This window comes from Ursus maritimus, unplaced genomic scaffold (assembly GCF_017311325.1).
Source record: "Ursus maritimus isolate PB19 unplaced genomic scaffold, ASM1731132v1 scaffold_1, whole genome shotgun sequence".
In the NCBI taxonomy this organism is placed as follows: Eukaryota; Metazoa; Chordata; class Mammalia; order Carnivora; family Ursidae; genus Ursus; species Ursus maritimus.
Genome location: NW_024423343.1, coordinates 37,449,910 through 37,474,812, shown reverse-complemented (window position 1 = coordinate 37,474,812; position 24,903 = coordinate 37,449,910). Strand labels below are relative to the sequence as shown.

The window sequence follows — 24,903 nt, the reverse complement described above, 5'->3', positions numbered from 1 at the left end:
GTCCCCAATTTTTAAAAAGATCAATACAAGCCACATTTTAGCTAGAGAAAAATATTTCTATTAAGTAAATAACCAGTTTTGTTTAGTCAGAAATATCTTAACTTTACTTGTAATAGCAAAAAAGAAACTTATCCAAATAAAAAAGGAACCCTTAATTCCTAACAGGAACAATATTAACACACTAAATCTTTCAAAAGAAAAATACTATCAGAAAAGACTATTACCTTTTTACTCAGAAAACAGAGAAACTGAGGATAAGAGGGGTTAAGAAATTTATCTAAGGACATAGAGGTATTAAATGGCCGAGCCAAGATTTAAACCTCAGGTCGGCTTCCATTCTAGAGTATCTGTAAACATCTGCCAAAATCAACTGAAAACAGTCTCCTAGAGCAAACAACCAAATCAATCAACGAAAAGTCAAATATTATTATAGAGAACTTTAAACATATATATAAGTGAACTAACAGTGTAATGAACTTCATGTACCCATCACCCAACTTCAAAAGGAATCAAGTCATGGCCAATCTTACTTCATCTATAATCCTATCCACATCACTCCTTCTGTACTTTTTGGAAACAAATCTTATTAGACATCATATCTTTTAAGAGCTAAATTAAAAAAAAAACATTATTATATCCTAATGAGTAAAACTCGTAATTAAGAAAACAAATAAAATATACTTACATATAAATGATACCTGCATACAAACCATAATTACTGTACGATGACAGCTTTAGCTTTAGGAATATATTTCAAAATATTTAGACATAATATTTAGTCAAATATTTAGATATAGCTAAAATATTGAGACATAAAGAACATATTTCAGACATAAAGGAAAGTGATTAAGACTAGGAAAAGATGTGAGAAAAAGAAAGATTAAACTATTATACCTGGATTTTATTGAAACAGTATGAGTATTTCCAAGAATTGCCACAGTTGGAATAAGGATAAATGCCAAAGGTTTACACGGATCAGGATTAAGTTTAAAGTAATACCTATATCAAAGAGAAAAAAAACCCCATAAATCAACAAAGCACACCCAATCATTTTAAATAATCAGAATCAAATAAATTAATTTCAAAATAGTCCATAGATATGATGAGAGCTCTAAACAGCTCATGAAATCTTTGATAAATAATTTTTGTTATATTATCTTTACACCTAAGGTTTTATATGGAGAATTATGTTCAGGAACTACTAAAGGAAGTGAAAATATCCAATATAGAAGCGCTTCCTTTTAATAAGTATATGCCTGAAAGCTCATATAGAAATGTTTTCATAAAACAAACTATTTAAAATATATTAAGTCTGCTCTAGGAAAAAAAAAAGATGAAGAAAATGAGGCTGATATAAAGCAATTGTCCCTATTTTTAAAAATCCAAGTTCTCATCTCTGGCATTTATGGTGAGGCATCTCTAGCCTTTCAGAATCATATATTCATGATCCTCAAATAATTTCTCCCCAAACCTGTGAACAAAAATCTGGATCTTGACTAAAATGAGGGACAAAGGAAGTATATTAACATCTCATAATCTGTTGATCTAATTTAATCAAACTTACTTGGCTTTTCAAAAAAAATACCTCCAGTATTTAGATAATTTGAAATTTTTATATTATTTCTGAAAACAATTATTGATAGGGGATCAATTATTATTTGGATGAGGTGGCCTATTTTTTTTTTTTTATTATTTAACAGTAACTAAATATTCTAGAAATTATCTTAGAGGGCATTTCCACACTCTGTTTAAACTAGAACAATTATCACGTGGCAAAGAAAAAATGGTTTTCAATAGTAAAACAGCTGGTCATTTATTTTAGTTCAATGTTTGATAATTAGAAAACTATACTTTTTTTTCCCTTATTTCTAATCTTTTTAAATGTAAGCATTTTCTTCCTTCCAAATTTAAGAAAACATAAAGTTGATCATGAATTGAAAAATACTTAAAGCAGTAGCATCATGAATACCTAAGTCAACAAAATAAAGCACATTTTCACATAATATCTAGACTCACAGAAGGTTAAAGGTAAAATAAATAAAATACACTTCCCTCTTTTGGGCAGATTTTGAGGAAGTTTATATTCTCATAGTAAGGGAAAAAATGTCAATGTATTAAAAACAAATTTCAGGTGATACATAGCTTCCTACTCTTGAAGAAGTTTTATGGATCATTAGGAATCTGGTAAGTCTCTACCTACAGATATTTAATGTTTGAAGCACAAAAGTTATAATTATATAAATAAAACACACCTGAGATTCTTTAACCAATAAATTAAAGACGGCATGCTGAGTAATACAATCCATGTTAATAAGTTAATCACAGTACTGTGCATGCGAAGACTATCTTCAGCATCACTGGCAGATAAACGAAGATGGTGTACTGTAGAGTCTTTATGGTGATTTGATTTTTTTTCACTTCTTCTAGAGTGTTTAGGATTCTTTAAAGCAATAAAATAAAAATACTAACATTAAAATTTGACTTTATTATTTTACTCAGAATCATACTCCATTATTTAATAGCTAAATAACCACATCTTTCTTTTGCCAAACTGATATAAAATATTGAAACTACCTTGCTCAATGTAATTTAAAGCAGTTATTAGTTATAAAATTTTTATTCCTTGACTTGCTATTTCCATTGCTGAGACTATATCCTCTAAGTAATTACTTAAAATTTAAAAGATAATTTATAACAATAAAAATGACATAAGCACTGATAAAGATCAAATTAAAATTAGACAGGGGTGTCTGGGTGGCTTAGTCAGTTAAGTGTTCAACTATTTATTTTGGCTCAGGTCATGATCTCTGGTTGTGAAATCAAGCCCTGCATTGGGGGCTTGAGATTCTCTCTCCCTCTCTGGTCTGCACCTCCCTGTTACTCCCCACCCCTCCATGTGCATACTCTCTAACAATAAAATAAAATTAAAATAAAATAAAAAAAATAAAATAAAATAAAATAATAAAATAAAATATAAAATAAAATAAAATAAATAAAATAAAATATAAAAAATAAAATAAAATAACATAAGTTATTTTAAACATAAAACATAAACATAACATAAATAAAATAAGACAATTTAAGTCTATTAGGTTCACTTTTCTTTTTTTTTTTTTTTTTAATATTTTATTTATTTATTTGACAGAGAGAGAGACAGCTAGTGAGAGAGGGAACACAAGCAGGGGGAGTGGGAGAGGAAGAAGCAGGCTCATAGCGGAGGAGCCTGACGTGGGTCTCCATCCCAGAACGCTGGGATCACGCCCTGAGCCGAAGGCAGACGCTTAACGACTGCGCCACCCAGGTGCCCCTAGGTTCACTTTTCTTAAAGTTACTTAAATTCATGACACCTTTTTTAAACACTGTAAAATCCTAACTTAAAAAAATTTTTTCATTTCCATATTCTTTTATATTAAAGTGATGTAGAGTTTCAAAAATAAAACTTACCACAGTCTGGCTATTTTTGTAAGTTGTTAGGCTGGCTTGCAGATGAACAATCTAGAAAAAAAGAAAAAACTATTTAATTTCACTTTTATTTTGAAACAAAAAAAACCCACTTTTATTACAACTGAGAAACACTGTAATCTGAAATTTAAGGAAATCTAAATAACTAAAAGTACATTTAAACATTTATAAATATTCTTTCAGAAAAGGTAATAGTAACTACACATGCTTGCTATTACGGATTAAAAAACAGAAACAAAATAATACAAACTTCCAGACTATGATGGGGTCTAGGATATATTGCTATACCTTCTATATTCTGAGAATCTATGTTTGAATAATTCTTTGCTCTAGCAACTTAGTGTCCCGTAAAATATTTGATTATCTTCAGTACAGTATAAAGAATTTAACATGTCTTACCTATTCTCAATTTTTGAAAATCTGAACTCAATTATATATGGTAGTGAAATGTTTACAAGAACCTCAGAAAATCTTTAGGTTTAATTTGTTAGGTTTGCTTAAGCTAAGTATTTGAGAAAGTTTTACTTATTGAGTCAATTATTTGAAATATCCAATTTAAAAAGCTAAAAATATATTTATAAATCAAAGTAGTAAACAGATTTTTCTGATGGACATAAATTTCCCTTGGAAAATTGAAAATAATCTATAATGTGCATATATTAGTGTTAAAAGCAGATGTAAATAAACCTTTGTTTAAAAAAGAAAAAAATGATTATCCATTCTGGTATCAACTGTCTCTACCTAAGTTTAAGGTGGAGAGTATCCCGTTGTATAACCTAGATTTTCCTGCAAAGCTATCAGCCTTCTTGGAAGTGTTCTTTACTTCCTCAGTAAAATTATCAGCCTAATTATTTTTGTCTTCTGATTCTCCAGCAACATCTGTAATATTTTACATTATGTCAGCACAATTGATAGTTTGATCCCACTGACATAACTTTTTGTCTATTACCCATGTTCAAAGGGAGGTGTGAATAAAAACTGCTCTAGTAAAATGTTTTTTAAAAAGTTAACATTACTTGCAAGAGCAAGAAGCATTGTGAAACAGATTATATATTCTCCCCATCTTTTAATTTTTTTAAAAAATAAACTAACTGAACTCAAATTAGTAATTTTAGCTCTATAGTTTAACCATGTATTTTAAATAACTAAGATGTTAAAAAAAAAGCCTTCTACACTTAAACCTTAAATAACAGGTTACTGCAGCTATAATTAAAATTTTTGTTAAAAACACCTGCAGGAAATTCTATGTCTACCTGAAACAAAGCCCAGCCATTCTGACTTCAGCAATGTGACATACCTTAAACACATAATAAAGATAAGTAAGCAGTATGGCAAATGCTCCACAAGTTGTCCAACTAACGAGGATCAAAACAATTGTCAAAAAGGGCAAATCTACTGATATCATCTTGATATCTTTAGGAAGTTCAGAGGGCCTGGACAAAACAAGAATAAAGCTTTTAAAAGTATATTATCAGTTATTTACATAGTCACATTTAAAAAGAAAACAATACATTAAAAAAAAAGGAAGAAAACAATACAGTACTGTGCCAGGCCGTCCTGCTTATTAATATGCAAGTACCATAAGGTAAGCAGTAAAATATTTTTTCATAAATGCAAGGGATGACATATATTTGTATATTCTGTAATACACTGGGATAGCTCCTCTTCCATTTAGATACACTATGGCTGATATTTGCACACAGAAAAAATGTTGCTAAAAATAATCATTAATTATAGGTCCTGTGCCATATATTTCCAATCTTGATAGGAGGAAAAACAGTTTTCTATTTCTTAAAGTCTCGAGATCACTCAGACTTATGATGCTATTAGTGTCAGAAGCACCTCAGAAAGGTGAAGGAAAAAGCATCACACCATAATCCCCTCTGTGACAGTAAATCACATAACATGTCTGGTGAGGAGCAGAGGCAATAGAAACAAGGTCAGTGGTTTACCAGAAAAAGCCTACCAGTAACTTTAAACTTTGTCTTTTGGTCCAAAATAAAACTCTAGGCAATGTTTTTGGAATTTTTATGCATTTCATCTAATCTGATCTTAAGTATCTTCATTGGAATTCTCCTGCTCTCAGGTTTGACTGAAAGTCAACATATAAAAGCATTGCCAGAGAAACACTTCCTCCTTCAAAAGATTTACAATCATAAAAATTAAAAATACTTCTGTAATCTGTCACTTTTTAAAGTAATGTCTACTCCCAGTGCTGGGCTCGAACTCATGACCCTGAGTTCAATAGTCTCATGCTCTACCGACTGAGACAGTAAGGCAACCCTCTGTCAAACTTTTTTGATTAACTCTTGGCATTAAATTCAAATTCAAATGTAGCATTTAACTTGCAATAAATTATCTTTTTTTAAATAAAAGTTTTTATTTATTTCAGTAATCTCTACACCAATGTGGGGCTCAAACTCATGATCCCTGAGATCAAGAGTTGCACGCTCTTCTGACTGAGCCAGCCAGGTGCTCCTAAATGATTATCTTTAACAAAGACAAAACTTTGAACACTAACCCATATTTTTCTAGTTATACATCTTTCCTTAGAAATTAGAGTTTAGTGAAAGTCAATTAATTTTGAAGTTCCCTATCAAAATATAGTTTTTTCTTTAAGAACAGTAAGAAAGCTTTCAGTCATTCTTTACCTTTTCAAAGCTAGCCACAATGAAGAAAGGAGTCTCACAGATGTAGAAGAAAGTAGGCCACCCCAGTAGGCAGTACATGTTCCAAACAGAAAAAGAATCAAGGATACAAGGGGGAAACACATACTCTGACTAGTTAAAAGGATGGCATCTAATTCTGGTAACATTAACACATCCCATAATTCCTTAAACCAGTTATATCTGTGGATAAAAGAAAACATACAATAAAAGCAAAAAAAAAAAATCAACAACTGACATTCAAGGATTTAATATCTGAGGTGTCTGACCATTCACTAGAGTCCCCAAAGTTCCATGATAACTCAATTCGTAATTATACCGAAAAACAAATTTCAATATCTTGTAGAGAACAAGTCATTTATCTTCCAAGTGAGGCTACTGATGAGTCCTGAGTCTTAAAGCAGTTCCATCGCTCTCTATTGATCCTTGCAATAAATAAGGCGTCTTTTTTTTTTTTAAGTTAGAAAACCAACAGCTAGTTGTAACCGTTTCACCAATACCCTATAACAGTTTGCGCTCATGAATCTGGGATACTCAAAGATTATGGACCATATGCATCCCTTTGCAAATGTTAGAAGTTTGGTGTATTTACAGACTAAGTTTCTATAATTGATACATATATATATAATTTCTATAATTACTTTTGAAATGGTTATAGCATTAAAGTAAATGTTGATACACCTATTAGACCTCTGCCTAAGAGAAAAGTCCCATTTAATAAAACAAGACAATTGCCATATTTGTATAAATATTTATATTTCATTATGGGGCCAAACATGTTTCATATATGTAAAATAATTAAAATCATTATCACAGATAATAAAACTTACCCCAACAGAAACTTAATCATAATTACAAAAGGATCAACTTTGTATGGCTTGGCTTCTTTATCCAACATAATAGCATATTCTAAGCAATGACCTGGTGATTAAAAAAAATTATGTGTAGTAAAGAATTCATAGTAACTATGAGTCATATCATATACTGACTGCATTGTAAGAGCAACATATTTCATGTCAGAGAAAGCAAGGGTCATTATTATCATAAAGACTCTCTTCACAGATTAAAAATTACTGTAATTTAATAGATCTTACATAAGAGTACACAAATCACTTGTGAAACAACTTCAGGAAGCCAATGCTGGGGTTTCACCATTTGTATTTTCACAAAGCTCCAAAGGTGATTTTTTAAAAAAACAACCTCACTGAGATATAATTCTCATACCACACAATTCATTCAAAGTATACACAATTCAGTGGTTTTAAGTATATTCACAATTATGCCTTCATCACCACAATCAATCTCAGAACATTGTCATTACTCCCAAAACAAACTTTGTTCCCCTTAACTGTCACGTGCAATGTCTCCCTATTCCCAGGCAACAACTAATCTACTTTCTGTTTCTACAGACTGGCCTATTCCAAACATTTTCTATAAACGAAATCATATAATATACAGTCCTTTGTGACTGGCTCCTTTCATTTGGCATGTTTCCAAGATTCATCCATGTTGTAGCATGTATCAGCATATTTTATTTATCTGTTTATCAGCTGATGGATACCTAGGTTGTTTCTGCTTTTTGGATATTATGAATAGTGCTTCTGTGAACATGTGTGCACAAGTTCAGTGTGGGGGTATGTTTACATTTTTCTTGGATATCTGCCAGACTACTTTCCAAAGCATCTATACATACCATTTTACATTCCCAACAGCAGTATATGAAGGTTAAAATGAATACTAAAAGCAGATTTGAAATTGTAAGTCATGGAAAGGAAGTGAGTAGCTGCAGAAGCATTTGGCAAGATGGAACGGCAGAAGATATTTTCGGACTACTTTTATATATTTTGATCCACTGTCTTTTCCTATTTCTTGTCTCTCTTGATTACAACCCAAGCCCAACAAGTGTGTGTGAGGGCTTTATGAAGCAGGATCCTGGGAAACTATTTTCATTGCTATACTCTAGGGAAGGTTTTGTCCAATGCAGTGTATATTCTGTATTTGCCTCTCCAGATCCATTCTCCACCCTTACTTTGTTCTGAATTCTGAGAGGCTGACTTAGATGCAATGAATGATAGGCACTGATAAGAGGAAATAAGGTTAATGTATGTATTCGCTCCACCACCACCGCCTTTCCACCCGGCTGAGCCACAGGCTGACAGTGGCTGCAGCTGTAGTAATGCTGCCCTCTACTATAGCTCTCTAGGCTTGCTCACTCCCTTGCCCTAGTACTGAGAAGCATCAGATGGCTCTACTGCTAATCTGGCACTTAATCATTTCTTGTTGGTTTCCCTTAACTCTATGCATATCTTTGAAGTAGTTCCTCCATTAAAATAAACTCTCAATTATTCCATTCAGTGTGCCAGGACCTAACTGATACAGTGGATACAGCCCAAACATTACACTGAATGCCTACTATGTGCTTGACACTATGTTAGGTACCAGGAATGGAATGGGGAACAAGATCACCATCAGGGAGACCCTACCTCTTAGGATATCCTTAGAGTAGAGGGGAAAAAACTTCAGGCACAAAAGTTTACAATGGAAAAGCCAAGCAGGAAACTTCTTGGGGATCTCCTAAAACCAGAGAATCTGAAACGCCTATGAACTTGAGAGAGTAATGAAGCACTGAGGAGGGAAGGGACGAAGAGAAAGAGAAGGAATAGAAACATTCTTACCTGTTGAGAAAAGAGAGTATAACTGTCCTCCATAAGCAAGAAGGATACTAGATGTAACATAAGCAGGAAGAGCTCCACCATGAAATCTAACTACCTAGAAAACAGGCAAATCAAAGGGCAACTTCTGAATATTCATGTTAATGAAATAAATGTACTTTCACATGAAATAAAAATGTCTTTCTTCACTTTATATCTTTCCTGACATGGCCATAGAGGTACTTCCAGTAATGGGTATCAAAACTCTAAGTAAAATAAAGATAAAGAATATACAATACATTAGAAACACGTAATCAAAATTTTTCATAAAGGCGCAACAAAAAAAATATACAATCGAGTAGCATATACTACAAACTTTTTTTACAAGGCACATTTACTGAGCATTTAATATGGTCCAGGCATGATATTAAACATTGTATATGAATTATCTCATGCTCTCCTCCCAAATATCCTTTGAGGTAATTCTTACCCCTATTTTACAGATGAAGAAATTCAGCCACAGGGAGCCCCAACTAACTTTCACAATTAAAAATCTAATAGACAGTAGGGGAGCCTGGGTGGCTCAGTTGGTTAAGCATCCAACTCTCGATTTTGACTCAGGTCATAATCTCTGGGTGGTACGATCAAGCCCCATGTCAGGCTCTGCACTTGGCACGGAGTCTGCTTGAGATTCTCTCTTTCCCTTTCCCTTTGCCCCTTGCACATGTGCATACTCTCTAAAATAAATAAATAAAATCTTAAGAAAAAAAGTTAATAGACAAGCAGGTTACTTGTTAACTTTTACTGTCCTCATCAGTAAAATGGGGGCAATAACAGTACTTACCTTATAGATGGTTTTAAAGTTTAAGGATGTTCACTTGTGTAAAGCATTTAGAGTATTAACTCAAACATGATAAGCTATCAAAAAATACTAGCTGCTATTATAGACATGCATCGTTTTATTGTTTTGCTTCATTGCACTTTGCAGATAATTAAATATCTTACAAATTGAAGGTATGTGGCAACTGGCATTGGGCAAGTCTATTAGTGCCACTTTTCCAACGGCATTTGCTCACTTTGTGTCACATTTTGAGAATTCTCCCAATATTTCAAACGTTTTCATTATTGTATTTGCTATGATGATCTATGATGACTGATTATGACTCACAGAAAGCTCAAATAATGGTTAGCATTTTTTAGCAATGACGTTCTAAAAATTAAGGTATGCATTGTTTTTTTAGACATAATACCATTGCACACTTAAGAGATTACAGTATAGTGTAAACATAACTTTTATATGTACTTTTATATCATTTGACTTGCTTTACTACAATATTTGCTTTATTGTGGTGGTCTGAAACTAAACTCACAATTCCAAGGTATAACTGTGTCAATATTTCTTAAACAGGGCTAAGTTGTGTTTTTATGTAAATGGAACTAAAGTTAAAAAATTATTCATAGATGACTATGAAAATATAAATTTACTCCATCTTTCCCAATTTAGAAAAAGTATCATCTATTATTGGGCTCAATGTGCTCAGCACTGGGAATATAAGGGTGAGCACTGTCTAAGGAGTTTATAATGTAGTAACTTTGCTGTAATCTCATTAACAATTTCATACTTTGGTATCATTAGGTGCTTTAACTTCAAACTCCAGTTTTAAGGAGAGATGACATAATGAAATTCCAGGGCATTCATTTACTCACCTAGCCACTGACAAACAAATTCAAGTCTCTCACCCTGAAAACAATGACAACACCTTCCCTTCCCTCCACTCCACTTCCCTCTCTAGTTACCACTTTTTCCCCCTCTCTCTCAGAGCTAAACTCAAGGGCTGTACTATTTCTCCTCTTCTTGTACTTACTTCTAATCTTTCACTTGCATCTACCAAAACAGTACCAATGCTCTATGGACCCTTTTCCCAAGGTATGCCACTATTAAGCTTTTAAGTCCTTCACTGTCTTTGGAATCTTGTGGAATGGGATTTAACCCAGAGCCTAAATTTATAACCTTTATGTTATAGTGCCTTAAGTCATTCTATCAGCTGATCCAATTTCTTTTTTTAAAATTTATTTATTTGGGGGGGAGGGGCAGAGGAAGAGGGAGAGGAATCCCAAGCAGGGTTTGATCCCAAGACTCTGAGATCATAACCTGAGTCAAAATCAAGAGTCAGATGCTCAACTGACTGCGCCACCCAGGCACTTCTCAGCTGATCCAATTTGTATAAAAATGTATAACAAAAAGGTGTTAAACTCTTCCTTTAATGTTAACATTTTAACAAAGGTTTATTTTGCTCTGTAATCAACTTTTAATGTTAAAATTTTAAAAGGAAATTTACTTTAAACCATGTTCTACATTCCACAGAATTTTTAAGAAAACATATAGACTCTCCTGGCAATCTGATTAAAGCAATGGAAATACATACTTACACAAAATGGTGTGTAAAATTTCAAGTCCAAAATCTCCCTGAAGCTCCTTCACTGATTTCTGGGTTAAAACTGATTAGAAAGACTCAAACTTATAGCCCATACTCATGGTTTAAAATTACAGTTTTGAGTGGAGGGAGAGGAGTTGAGTGAAAGGGAAATAGTCATTTTTCTACCTATTACTACATGATACTCAATGCCTGCTAATGACATGGTAGAAAATATAGCATACTTTAGTTATCAAGAGTACAGAAAGAGGGGCGCCTGGGTGCTGGCTCAGCTGGTTAAGCATCTGACTGATTTCAGCTCATGTCATGATCTCTTAGGTCGTGGGGTTGAGCCTGAGGTGAAGTCCCCATGGGGCTCTGCGCTCAGCGGTAGTCTGCTTGAGCTCTCTCCTATGCGTGTGTGTGTGCACGCACTCGCACTCTCTCTCAAATAAATAAATCTTAAAAAAAAAAAAAGTACAGAAGTTAAGTTAAGCAGCATGGCAGGCTTAGAGTCAGACTCCTGGATTTAGACTACAGATCTGCCTCTCCCCAGCTAGCTCTGTGTCCTTGGGCAAGTTACTCTCTACCATTCCTTCTCCCTGTGCCTTTATCTATAAAATGGAGATAAACAGCACTTATCTCACAGGAAGTTTAAGGCTTAAATGTGTTCAGTTATATAAAGCATTTGGAATAGTAACTGGCACAGGTAGGTGATCAGAAAATATTAGCTGTTATTATTAACCTTTAATGCTCTTCTTCACTGTCTTTGGAGATCTTCTAAGAGTTCCTATACAGTGTTCTGAACATGACAGTTCCTTGTAATGACTGTCATTGTTATGAGTATTAAGTATTCTACTGGGCCACAGATACAGCTTGTATAACATAGAACTAAATCAACAATCATAAACTGGCCACTACGGAACATACTCAAATTGTAGACATGCTTGATTTGGTTTAGTATTTGGCACAGTATTTCTTTATATTTCAAATTAGATGCCAACATTAAAAAATTTAAACATTTTTATCTAAAAATCTAGACTTCCAGTTTCTCTTAAAATCTAAAGATCTGGCAATATTAGACTTCATTTCTACATAGAAAGAATTTACTAGTTTATATTATTCTCTTGAGAAAGTAACTTCTGGTTTATTCTTTGCCCTCTTCCATTAGAGTAGACTAAAGAATATGTAAATATTCTTTTCTTTTCTTTTTCTGAAAAAAAAAAAAAAGAAAAAAAGAAAAACTAATTTGATGGAAAATTATCTAACCAAAGGTTAAAGATTCTCCGAAGTGGTTTCTCTTTATTCCTCTTCTCAGTCTTCTTTGACTGAATCATCAACATTAAAAATATGTATTATTTTTAAAAGATGAGTAATATATACAACTTCAATTCATTCTCCTGTTCTCAAGCTAAATTTTTAAACAAACATGAAGGAAGAGCATCATTTCTTTTCAGCAATTGGGAAGGACTTAATTACCACAAATTCTTTGAAATTTAAGGAAGTACCCACCTTTAATCCTATAACACCTACATATCTTGTTTTTTAGATAAATTTCCATGCCTAAACAAGAATATTAGTATGGCCTGCTTTGGTGGACATATAATTACGCTTGGCTATCAAGTATCAAGCTAACTTGACTTTTTTTGTCACTGATCTGAATTATGAGCCCCAGGGATGATACGGATAAGTCATATCTTATATCTTCAGCCCATACCACTGTGTACAGTAACATGCCTTTTGGACATACTAAAAATACAAAGCATCAATTCTTCCCCTATATTCCAAGACATAATTTTTCTTTTTTTTTCACCTACCCCCTTGCAATTTTTCTTTAAAAAGGCCCTTAACAAGCTAGAGAATTTACTGTAACTACCCATGGTGCTACCTTTCCAATTTATACCAACATTTAATCTTCTCTTTCTAATGTAGCACATTTTACACATGAACTTAGAATTTCTTATGTTCACAAATTTAATAATAATCACAATCTAGTTCTCACCAGGTTGTTGTGAGAATCAAGTGAGATAATGCATTAAAACATTTCTGATTTAATTTTGATTTGTGCATTTTGTAATTACAAAATTAAAGGAATTTTAAAAATTCTGCTATGCAATGCCACAACAAAAATTTTAAATTAGTATAGTATAGAATTTTAAAACTAGTATATAATTTTTCTGACTAATCAATATTATTATTTATGCCCAGGTTATACAATTATGCAAATTATAATGATTTTGAGTAATACTTCAGTATTTCTACTACTTGATAAATTATTTTTGTAACACTATTTGCTTATGAACTACAGAAAGATACTCCCCAAAAGCATTTAAAGTATTTCAACTTCTTTATTTTTAATATAATTTACTTTTTATTTTTACAAACTAAGCACATACAATATAAAAAGTTATTTGAAAATGTTCGTTTATATGACAGAGCCTACAAATTTTACTGGACTATGAATTATAGCATAGTATGAGCAACATGAAATCTTAATATGACATTCATTTAGCCAAAAATACTAATTTAAGAATCAGGAATCAGCTCTCATTTCTAGGAATGAAAGTATCACCTTAAAGCCAGGCATGGCCAACTATGATTTGTCTGCCAAGAATGGTTTTTGGATTTTATTAAAGTGGGAAAAAGAAGGAAAAGGAGAAAGTTGAAAAAGAAAGAAAAGCTGCAGCAGTAGCAGCAGCAAAAGACCATATGTGGTTTGTTAAAATATTTTATTAGCTGGCCCTTTCCAGAAAAAAGTTTGCAACTCTTGCTTTATAGTATCTATTCACAAGGCAACCAATAATCAATCAGGAATCACTTACCTGTCCAAGTATTTGTGAAAAGGAAGTCTTAACTGTCACCTAGTTTAAAATAATCATTAAAAAAAAAAGGTTATTTCTCCTAAAGCCTTCTAGTTTACATTTTACTAAACAGAGCACTTCTGCAACATCTCTAAGCATAATCATTAATTTTTTAACAATGATCAACCTAAACGCATTTGTGGTCCTATAAGAATCCTCTGAACCACAAATTTTAATTTGTATTAAGTGTAGTTTTATTGTTCAGTATATTTTCCTGGATTCTAATTCTTCGACAACTGGATGAATGCTATGGTACATGTGGTAACCATTTACTAACTAGAATATTTGATTAACCAGAATATGTTAGTACCAGGTCACACAAGCTAAAGGAATTGATTGAATGACTGAGTTCAGAAGCAATACATATGTTTGCTAAACAATTAAAGGCAAATAAGCCTACTATATAACTAGTATCTTAAAATCTCAAACCTACAACTGTATAGCACTAAGTAGAGTTAAGCTAATGCACTTCTGAGTAAATTTCATAAAAACAAGTTTCAAAGGATATAAGACCAGGAACAAACAGAGCATATTTGGTAAAATTTAAGCCAAAACAACAGTTTAAAAAGAAATTTATCTTTAATTATCTTTAATATAAATACATCTTTTTTGATATTAGTAAGTCTAGGAAAAGGAAATACATATTTCATACAGAAATTATAAAATGACTATTCAAAATACTTTTTAAAAAACAGAAAGTACTTATAAAAACATGGACATTTTCGAGAGTGTGCAGTATTTGGAGCCAAGTTGTTAATGCAATTCTTGCTATCATTATTAGAAATATGAAGGCACATGTTAAAAACCATTTCAGCCCTACAAAGTCCTTCAGTGTTAGAAACAGAAAGCAAGATATCAAAGCATTAATAAATACAATGAAATCCAAAATAACTTATAATTTAGGTCCAACTAAAACTTGTTGCTAACGAACAGTCTGACCTACCAATTTTAGTCCACCCCAAGAAAGTTAGTTCTAATGAAGAATCCAAATACTTAAGGTTTTTAAAGGAATTGAATAGAAAGAAGATATTTCACATAAATCAGAAACTGCCATTAAAATGTATAATCTCTTAAATTTGGAATCCTTAGAACCTGGGATGTTCTGATACAGAGGGGCTCTTGTAGTTCATGAATCCATAAGAATAAATGTTACCCAAGTCCATTTCCCTTCTCTTGGAACAGAGTTGTACTGTGATTGTAAAACAAACACAGCAGGCATACTACACTGCACATATTAATGACTAACAGAGATTTAAAAAGCTAGTGAAAAGGAAAGAAGATTCTTACGCTTATCCAGTGGAGCTGGAAACCAATATACATCATGTCAATTATTGCAATAAAGCCACGTCAGCTCATTGCATGATATTCTTCAATTTATAGAGAATTTTGGACTTTGGGCTTCCAAACTTAGAAGGTTAATCTATAGTCTCAATTTTATTTTCTATTACTTATTAAGATGTATACTTTCAATGGTCCTGCTGAGGAAATAATGATGTGGTACTAACAAGCAAAATGGAGAATATTTAAAGCATCATAAATGTCTATTTCATATATTTATTGGCCTCCACATTGCCATATATCTAAGCCTAATATAAAAATATATTTCCTGTTTATTCTATAACTAAATCTTAAAAATTAAGCAAACTGCAACTTACTTCATACTGACAGTCTGAAGATGTATACATTTTTAATAATGCTACATGGCTGTCATTTTCTGGTTGAGCAATATGGAGTTTCAGAGAAATTTCTGTGGAAGACGGTACCCTGAAAAGATAACTTAAATATTAATTCTCGAATACAAAATGTTGTTAAATAACGAATGCTAAGTCAATCCTCGCACAATACAATGAAATAATGGAGAGGAAGACAGACGCCAGAGACATTATTATAGGTGGACACTTTTCCAATTGCATCACAGTTGCTGGAGGACAGTCTAGGAAGGGTTGATGCTCCAAGCAAGCAATGTTTAAGTTCTAGATCATTTAGGTAAGAATACACATTATCTTATAATATTATCTTATGAGCACAGTGCTACCTAAAAGATAGTTACATTTTATTAAGAGGTACTTAAATAGTTTCATTAAAATTTCACTATGATTTAAATAAACTAAATAGAATATATTTATTCAAAATGACCAAAGTTTAAGATAAATTTTTTCATATACTTACTGTGCAATAGTTAGTGAATCTTCGTAAGACCAAGGAATATGAAGTTTATAGATACTAGTTATTTCTTCTGTGGAAACATAAAGGCAATATGTGTTATTAACGTTATGTGACACTAAATGTTACATAATCTACTATAATACCTAACTAACTACACAATTACCCATTTCATAAAAAATAACCAGTAAGGGTAAGATCACATTAAAAATTAGAGAATTATTAAATAATAATGTTTAATTAGACTTACAAGAGATATTAGAGCACATGGAAAGTATTAAGAAATTGGTAAAACAGCTAAATCTGAATTACTACTATAATGAGATAAAAAATATATAGAGTATTTTTTAAATGTGGATAAATTGATACAGTTGAAGATGCTTAGTGTTAAGAAAGGGTCTATGTTAAATATCTTGGAAATACAGACAGCTTTTCTATTATCATATATTTAATTTTGATTCACATAAAATAAATAAGTATTATAGAAAATTCAAGTGAAGACCTATTGACTCTTCAAATGACAATACTATTCTTCTCAGAAAATACACTTACCTTTGACTCCTGAGCACTTGCTTACTACGTTGATTTTAAAAGCCTGGTATATCTAGTAAGAGTTTGACCACAAAAACAAACAAACAAGAAAACAAAAGTTTATTTGTTTGCTTAACTAAACAGTAAAATCAAATCCTTGTTATAATCATGATAATTACCTGTCCAAAGTTTAGAAGTTCTATATTATAAAACAGCCCACTTGTATTTAATATCACTTTCCTTGAAGACAGTCCTGTTGAATTGAAAGTACTGTATTACTTAGAATACCAAATGGTTTTTTAAGAATTACTAATTGCTTAACAATGTTTAACTAATGCTAATACATTTTAATATTAAAAAAGAATTTATAGGTTTTCATTTCTGGTATGGAAGAGTGAACTCCTAAAAATCCTATCCTCTTTCAATAAACTCTGGACAACATTTATAATGTATGTATTTTAAAAAGTCAAGTACATATTTTCAATTTCAAATAGGTATGCTTTCTTGGTAGATCTTTCACTTTATAAGTCTGCTATCTTTAATGAGATGGGTGATTCAGACATGTCATTTCTGTTTTGTTCTGAGTATCTTTCTTACCACCCCGCCCCCCCAAAAGTGGGGGAGGGATAAAAATCTAAAAGTTTCTGCTCTCAAGTAACAGATTCTTTTCACAAACAGAATATTAAAAAATACATATTTTAATGATAGGCCATGTCAAAAGGTCAAGGAGCCAACCTAAAATGAGCTCCCAATATCCAAAGCTGGAACAACTTAAGAAAAAAAGTGTAATGATATTGAATTATAATCCAATGAATAAAATAAATATCCATGAGTCATACTGACATAAATAAAAATTAAGTAAATAAATGGAGAAGGGACAACTTCCCTTTCACAAGAATTCCAATAAATATAGAATACCAGTAATAATTGCCTCAGACTAGAGGAACCAATGGATGATAACATTAGTGGGTTATTTTGAAGATAAAAGGATACTTAAACATTCTCAAAGTAGCTCTCCCAACACATTTATTAAATAGAAAAAGGAAACAAATAAATTTACAGTGGAGAAACCTAGAAGACACTACCTTAACCAAGTAATCAAGTTCACACTGGTAGTAATTAGACATAGTGATATCATGTGTCCAACCACAGGATACAATGAGAAGTACGCATAATTCTGGCAATATTCTTGCTAAAAATGTACAACATTAATCAAATCATAAGAAAGCATAAGACATATCCAGTATTTGATATTCTACAAAATAACTGACAAGTACTTTCCAAAGATGCCAAAGTTATGAAAGACAAGGAAAAACCGAGGAACTATCAATGATTAGAGGAGATGAACAGGACATGACAACTGAATGCAATGTGGGAACCCGGGGAACACTGGTGGAAAAACTGATGAAAACCAAATAAAGCCTGTAATTTACTTAATAGTGTTGTATGAATACTAATTTCTTAGTTTTGACAACTGCATTGTTTATGTTAAGGTGAGTGAAGGATATAAAAGCCTGTGCTCTTTCTGTAACTGTTCTCAGTGCTCAAAAATATTTCAAAATAAAATGTAAAGGCATATTTAATTACATGTATTTTACCACAATAAAAAAATGGGAAAAATATTTAGAGAAATCTTGAAACTTCCATGGGGCAGACAGCAATTTATACCTTATAATAAACATTTTATTGAAAGGGCCAACATGTAGTATAAATTCATGGAAGAACACACACACACACACACACACACACACACACACACACACACAATTACTTGCAAATGTATATGACCAGGGAGAAAGTTAAAGTTCACTTCTCAGAAAGTGACGTCTGGCCCAGTATTAAATAACGATTAAACCACTGGACTACATTATATGGTTATTCAAAGAACTATACTTGAAATACACAATTTTTAATGTTATAGGCTTTTCATTATTGCAACTGACTGGCAAAATAAATAAGCACTCTATTAAAAATAAAAGCAATTCTTGGGATTCCTGGGTGGCTCTGTCAATTGACTGTCCGTCTGTTCATCTCAGCTCAGGTCTTAATTTCTGGGTCCTGAGTTCAAGCCCTGTTCTGGGCTCTGCACTTGGTGTGGAGCTTACTTTAAAATAAAAGAAAAGAAAGGAAAAAAAAAAAAAGAAAAGGAATTCTTAAGACTTCCAAAATCAAAGCACTTACCAAAGGAAAAAAGATGAGTTACAGGAAGCTGAATGGATCTTGTCTCTTTTTTAAAGAATTCACAATCTACAACAAACTAAAATATAAAACATTGATTTTTAGGAAAAAATAGAATAACATTTATAGTAAAATATCTTCACTTGATGTCTGAGTGGAAAATAAAAGTCTATAAATAAACTTGAGCCTTGCAGAAGTTATTACCTATCATATTCTAACTCTGGCTATACTTAGATGGCAATTACTCAAAGAGAGATGCTAAGCTAAGAAAATTTGGTGAAAGGGCTTAACCTAATAGACAAATTACTGGAGGATCATTTGTACAACAGCTGATGAACAGTCCAGTTTCCTTCCAGCTAGTTTTAGGTGTTTGTAGAAGAGGAACCTTAAAGGATGGATCAAAGCATTAAGAATCAAAGTTAACTCAAGATTAGAGATTTAGATTAAAAATTTCTCGATACTTTGAGTCAAAAAGAAATACAATTTTGTTACATTTACTTTTAAAAATCCCATATTAATTATGTATCTCCAACACTCTAATTAGACTACAAAAGACTTGGAGATGGACATACTGCCATTCATCTACAGATGGCTAAATTTATTTGTATACAATTATTTCAAGCTGAACAGTGATTCGATTAAATGGAAAAAAAGGTTTACTATGTATGAAGAAAAAGAAATGCTATCTCAAAAAAAGTAAAACTAAAATGTGACATCTGTATAATTACAATGTTTTGTAACGACATTTCGTATGTAATAACATTTCTACAATGACATAAGAAGTTTGCCCTAAGCTGTCTGCAATAAGAATGGTTTCATTAAAATAATCTCCACAAAGAAGCCAAATTACTTTGATCTAACGGAGCTGAAGAACAAATTAATCTGATGCCTAATTGTAGCTAGCAAGTAGCTTGCTGTCTACAGGAAGCAGAAAGCCAGTGAGGTCTATCCTAGGCTTTTCTAAGAAGTACACCTTGGACTGTACTTGAAGCAATGTTATTTTGTTTGCCTCTTGGGTGGATCTTTTGTTTCTGAAAGTTAAAAATAGATGTGGGAAAATGCTATCTGACTACAGTACACATGTTAGGAATAAAAGGAAAAACTTGTTAAGAGGCTTTGCTTTTCCCCCCCTTCTTTACTTATAAGGCCAACTATACCATCAGACATTTTCCTTATAGAAAACAACTGTTACAAGGTTAGAACAATCATCTACTGAACAAGATTATTCATCATATTTTTACAAAGCACTTTTGGGTGAGACATTGCCTGAGACAGAATCAATTTTAAATCAGTTCGTACAGGTATTTAAAATAATACAATTTTTATTATTGCTTTAAAAATTTGGCTATTCCCTTTATGAAATAAACCCATACCCAAGAAAAGAATTCAAGGGCCTCTTTCTAATGGAATTATTTTGTTTTCTGGCATCAAAAAATGCATGTAATTCCACATTGGCATTTTGAAAACTATATTATCAGTTGACTGCAAAAAATTTTCAAGCTATTTAAATATATATATTCCGATGATGGGTTATAACAGATATGTAGAAATTATAAAAGGCCTAAATTAACATCCTTATGAGACTGGGTATGCAACAGAAGAGTCAGCAAGTGTTACTTTCCAAAGAGCATTAAGACATATTAAATATTCATTAGGCTGCTAAGGCTGGTTACTTGTGAAAGGCTCATTAATTTCTTGGAATAACTAGCCAGGGCCTTTTCAAGTTTGGGAAAGATGTTTAAATTCATTCAAAACCAACTTACCTGACAGAAAAACCCCTAAAGAGAGCTTTTAGAATTGAAGATGTTGAATTACCTCTCACCTGAGCTAAGCAAAACAAAACAATGAATTCATTATAAGGTACTTGTGAGACTCAGTCTTTGAGTTAACTCCCAACTACATCCCCTTTTTTGTCTTTCAAATTTTCCTAATGATTTTGGCCTCAAATCTCAACAATTTTCTCATTAAAGAACTATTTTCTTGAGCATATATATGGTAGTGAGTTGCTAAAGGATAAGGATGCAAAGTAGGATAAAATCTATCTGATCTTACTCCCAAAGAATTCACGATATGGTGATGGTAATAGATAGATAAACAAATAAATTATAATTCAGCATAATTTCTCAAAGAAGTTATAAACAAAGCGTCACAGAAGAAAGAAGTTATCTGGATGAGTCATGAAAAGGAGACTAGGAACACTTAGGATGGATACTGAAGGATAAGCTTATTGGGTGAAATGGGGAAGGGAAGCAGAGGGTCTTTTACCTCTATCTTCTTGCTTCCTTCTCCCCCAACTTCTTCAAAAATCATCATCCTTTTATTTCTACTCCCACTTCCCTAGTTCGAGCCCTCATAACCCCTTATGCAGCAGCTCGTCTGTTTCTAATCCATGCACACCATAAACAGATTCATCTTCCAAAATGGCTCTGATCCCATTTCTAGTACAGTGAAAATCTTTCAGCTGCCTACTAACTCCTGAATTCTATGAAGTCCTGAATTTTCCAATCAAGGTCCTCTAGAGTTTGGCCACAAACTACTTTCCCAGACTTTTCTTCCACTACTATCCTACCCATGGTGGCCATCTTTTCAAAATTACTACTTACGTATTCACTGTTTCCAAACACATCTCACACTTTCACACTTCCATGTTTGGATCTCATCGTTTCTTTGTCCCAGCAGTGCTGTTCATTTTAACTTTCTGCAATGATGTTACTATTGAGCATCTGGAATATGGCTAGTATAACCAAGGAACTGAATTTTTATTAGTTTTAATTGTTTTTAATTTAAATAGCCACCTGTGCCATACTGGACAGCACAGTTCTACAATGTTCATGCTACCCATAAAAACATTAACTATCCTTTAAGAAAATTTTATATATCACCTCATAATAAAGCCTTTCCTCATTCCATCATCAGAGATATCTCCCCTTCTTATACCTTTCATTTATTTGCTATATTCTGATTTGTATTATATTTTTGGGTACCTCTTCTATTCTCACTCTTCCCTCTGTTTCCAAATATTTCTCTCCCCCTATCCAACAGTATGTAGCTTTCTGAGAATTGGATTCATGTCTTCCTCATTTGTGTGCCTCCTATAATTCCTGGCACAGAGTCTTCCACATAAAAGGGTACCAATAATGAATAGATTTTGAAAGACTAATACATAAAGTACGTTCCCACTTTGAACACAGAGACTTGGGTTTATTCTGCTTAGTTCAAGTTAGAGTAGGTGATCCTAACGATTTAATAGTCTTAGGTGGATCACCAAACTGGTCATTGTTTTAGATAAGCACTATGCAGAAGAATTCATCAAAAAATAACTTAAATATTTAGCATGAGTATCCACTAAACATTCTCATAACAACCTTAATCCATTTGTTACCTTACTTCCATGAATAGATGGTACATATACAACAAGATGAGACAAAGATGGATAGTCTTGAAGTCTTAACATCAGAGACTGAAAAAAAAAAAAAAAAAACAAACCAAACATAAAAAGCTGATTTTCTTTTTGAGGGTATACAGAACTTAAAACATGTTAAAAGAAATTATAAACACTTATTTCTTACTTAATTGGTTATAAAAAACTGATTCCAAACTTTACATCCAGTACCTCATAAAACACCCATGTTTACATTTTCAGGTCAATAATCCTGAACTCAAATTCCAAATATTTTGTAAATATGAACTGCCAAAAATATTACTTGAACTTTACCCCTTCATGTAAAACAAATGACATTTAATACTAAATGTAATTATTTTACATAATTATTTCCAGATTTGGTATCTTTTATAATTTGTCCATTTGTTTTTTATAACATTACAATATGATTTCTACATTTATTTTGGTAGCTAGCATATGACAAGAGCATTCAATAGCTGATAAATGAATGAATGCTAAAAATAATGGAAGAGTTGCAACTTAATCTCAAATGATTCTGATGTAGCCAAGAAGTAAAGAGTCTCTGCCTAATGATATATATGAATATCATCCTCTGGAACTTATTCAGTAAATGACATGAAGACACAATAAGATGAATAATGCGCCTTATCACATGAACATCTATTTTCAAAATTAAGACCAGATCCTACAGCCTATATTTTGAGGAATAAATAGATAAGAGACTGGTCTACTTAATGAAAATCTACAGCACCAAATACAGTTTTTAAATCCAGGTTTTTTTCTGGAAGTATATGTGGTAACAATTCGTATGTATTAAGAAATTTCTGCAGACAGTTAACTTTCTCCAATTTTCTTCAGAAGCACTTATGTGGGCAAGTTGAACAGAGGCTCTGAAGCTGAAGAACTGTGAATAAGTGGCTCTCTAACAACCTGACCAGATTCACCTGTGAGTGTGTTTTTTAACCTCCTAGGCTTCACCTCAACTTACTTGCCAAAGTCTCAGCAATGGACTTAATCCATTCTAATGTAAATTAAAAGGCCTTAAAAGGGCCTCACAAACCATATTGACATACAATTGAGACCAACCAAACAGATGGTAGACAGTATGAAAGTTAATGAGAAAGAATCATGGTTATTCTGTGTGGCTATCCTTTGCTACTTATTCTCAAGAATAATTTTTTTCTCAAGAATTTTTTTTTTTTTTGGGGATCAGAATACTTCAAAAGGTAACAGTGTCAAAAAAAATTTCCTTATAAAGTTCCTATATAGTTATACTGTCAGTAGGAACTTGACAATATAATCATATTCATGAAATCGTTAGGTTGACAGGTAAGATTAATATGAAGTTGGGAAATTTTTCAGTGTTTTAAGGGTAAAATGCCCTTAATGGTGAAACAACACACACAGGAAATCAAACACCAGGGTTTGATGTGCAGAGCAAAGCTATGGTGCTAAAGTATGATTAAGGCAAAATGGCAACAAGGTAGTTTTCTCATACAAGTTAGTTATCTTTAGAAAGTTAGTTTTTTGTTTGTTTTGAACAATACATCCATTTTGGCTTACCAAATTCTTGGCCTGCTGTGCTTTTTGTTTTTAGAAACTTCTTCATTGTACCCATGACAGAAAAATTCCATATGACTGGTATTTAAAAACTGAATTTACAGGTGCTTTGCTGGAGTCTTCTATTTATTAACAGTTTAGTTAGCAGCAATGCTAAAAGTGATATGATTCTCATCTGACATTACTTATTGTTAAGATGATATAAATAGGAATAAAATTCATGAAATCTTTTCACTTTAATCTTTTATTTCTTTTCAACTTGATGGCAAATTGACTTTGTGTCCTTTTTAGAAGTGGCTAACATATAATTTTGATTTTCATTACAATGGAGAAGTTTATTTATGTTTAATAATTATAATCCTCTTCAACTGAGAACACCTAAAGTTGCAGAATACTGCAATCCTTATCTTCTAAACCTCTTTCTCCCATTTTCCCTCTCTAAATTTCAGTAGGCTTTTAATGCTATCTGGCAATCTCTTTCAGCATTCAACTATAAAAAGCAAGCAGCAGCCTGGGGTGCCTGGGTGGCTCAGTCAGTTGAACGTCCAACTTTTGCTTTTGGCTCAGGTCATGAACTGAACATACGACTGTTGGTTTTGGCTCAGGTCATGATTGCAGGGTTGTGACATCGAGCCCTGTATCAGGCTCCCACTCAGTGGGGAACCTACTTGAGACTCTCTCTCTGAAATAAATAAATCTTGAAAAAAAATAGCTTGTTCTCCTGCTCTTCTGCCCGCTGTTTCTTAAATTTAGAAGAAACAACACAGGGTCTAGAACTAGATGAATACATTGTTGAATCTTCGAGATTAAAAATATATATAAGGATTTTATTATTTTAAAAGTAACTTTTTAAAAATAGGAGCAAAGTAACATTCTATCAGGATTTTAATCACTTATTTCTTCCTAACTCTTAAATTACAGGTTAGATAGGATATACTATCAAAATTGGAAATTCAAGTAAAGGTTTATGAATGATTATCATTAAGTATATCCTACTACTTTTGTTTGTTTTGC

The 24,903-nt window shown here is 32.3% G+C and overlaps 1 protein-coding gene across 1 annotated transcript in view; it reads right to left on the bottom strand.

Annotated features, from left to right (window-relative positions):
• The window catches only part of PGAP1 (post-GPI attachment to proteins inositol deacylase 1), a 76,712-nt gene that overhangs the window by 7,801 nt on the left and 44,008 nt on the right, over positions 1-24,903 (bottom strand). Inside the window, exons 13-26 of the mRNA XM_008687298.2 lie at positions 22,309-22,386; positions 18,930-19,005; positions 16,928-17,001; positions 16,770-16,821; positions 16,224-16,290; positions 15,710-15,818; positions 14,016-14,054; positions 8,804-8,897; positions 6,959-7,049; positions 6,114-6,311; positions 4,760-4,895; positions 3,445-3,495; positions 2,253-2,440; positions 895-999 (exon numbers count right to left, since the gene is read on the bottom strand). Coding sequence (XP_008685520.2) covers positions 895-999; positions 2,253-2,440; positions 3,445-3,495; positions 4,760-4,895; positions 6,114-6,311; positions 6,959-7,049; positions 8,804-8,897; positions 14,016-14,054; positions 15,710-15,818; positions 16,224-16,290; positions 16,770-16,821; positions 16,928-17,001; positions 18,930-19,005; positions 22,309-22,386 — 1,358 coding nt within the window. The remainder of the gene's footprint in view (positions 1-894; positions 1,000-2,252; positions 2,441-3,444; positions 3,496-4,759; positions 4,896-6,113; positions 6,312-6,958; positions 7,050-8,803; positions 8,898-14,015; positions 14,055-15,709; positions 15,819-16,223; positions 16,291-16,769; positions 16,822-16,927; positions 17,002-18,929; positions 19,006-22,308; positions 22,387-24,903) is intronic.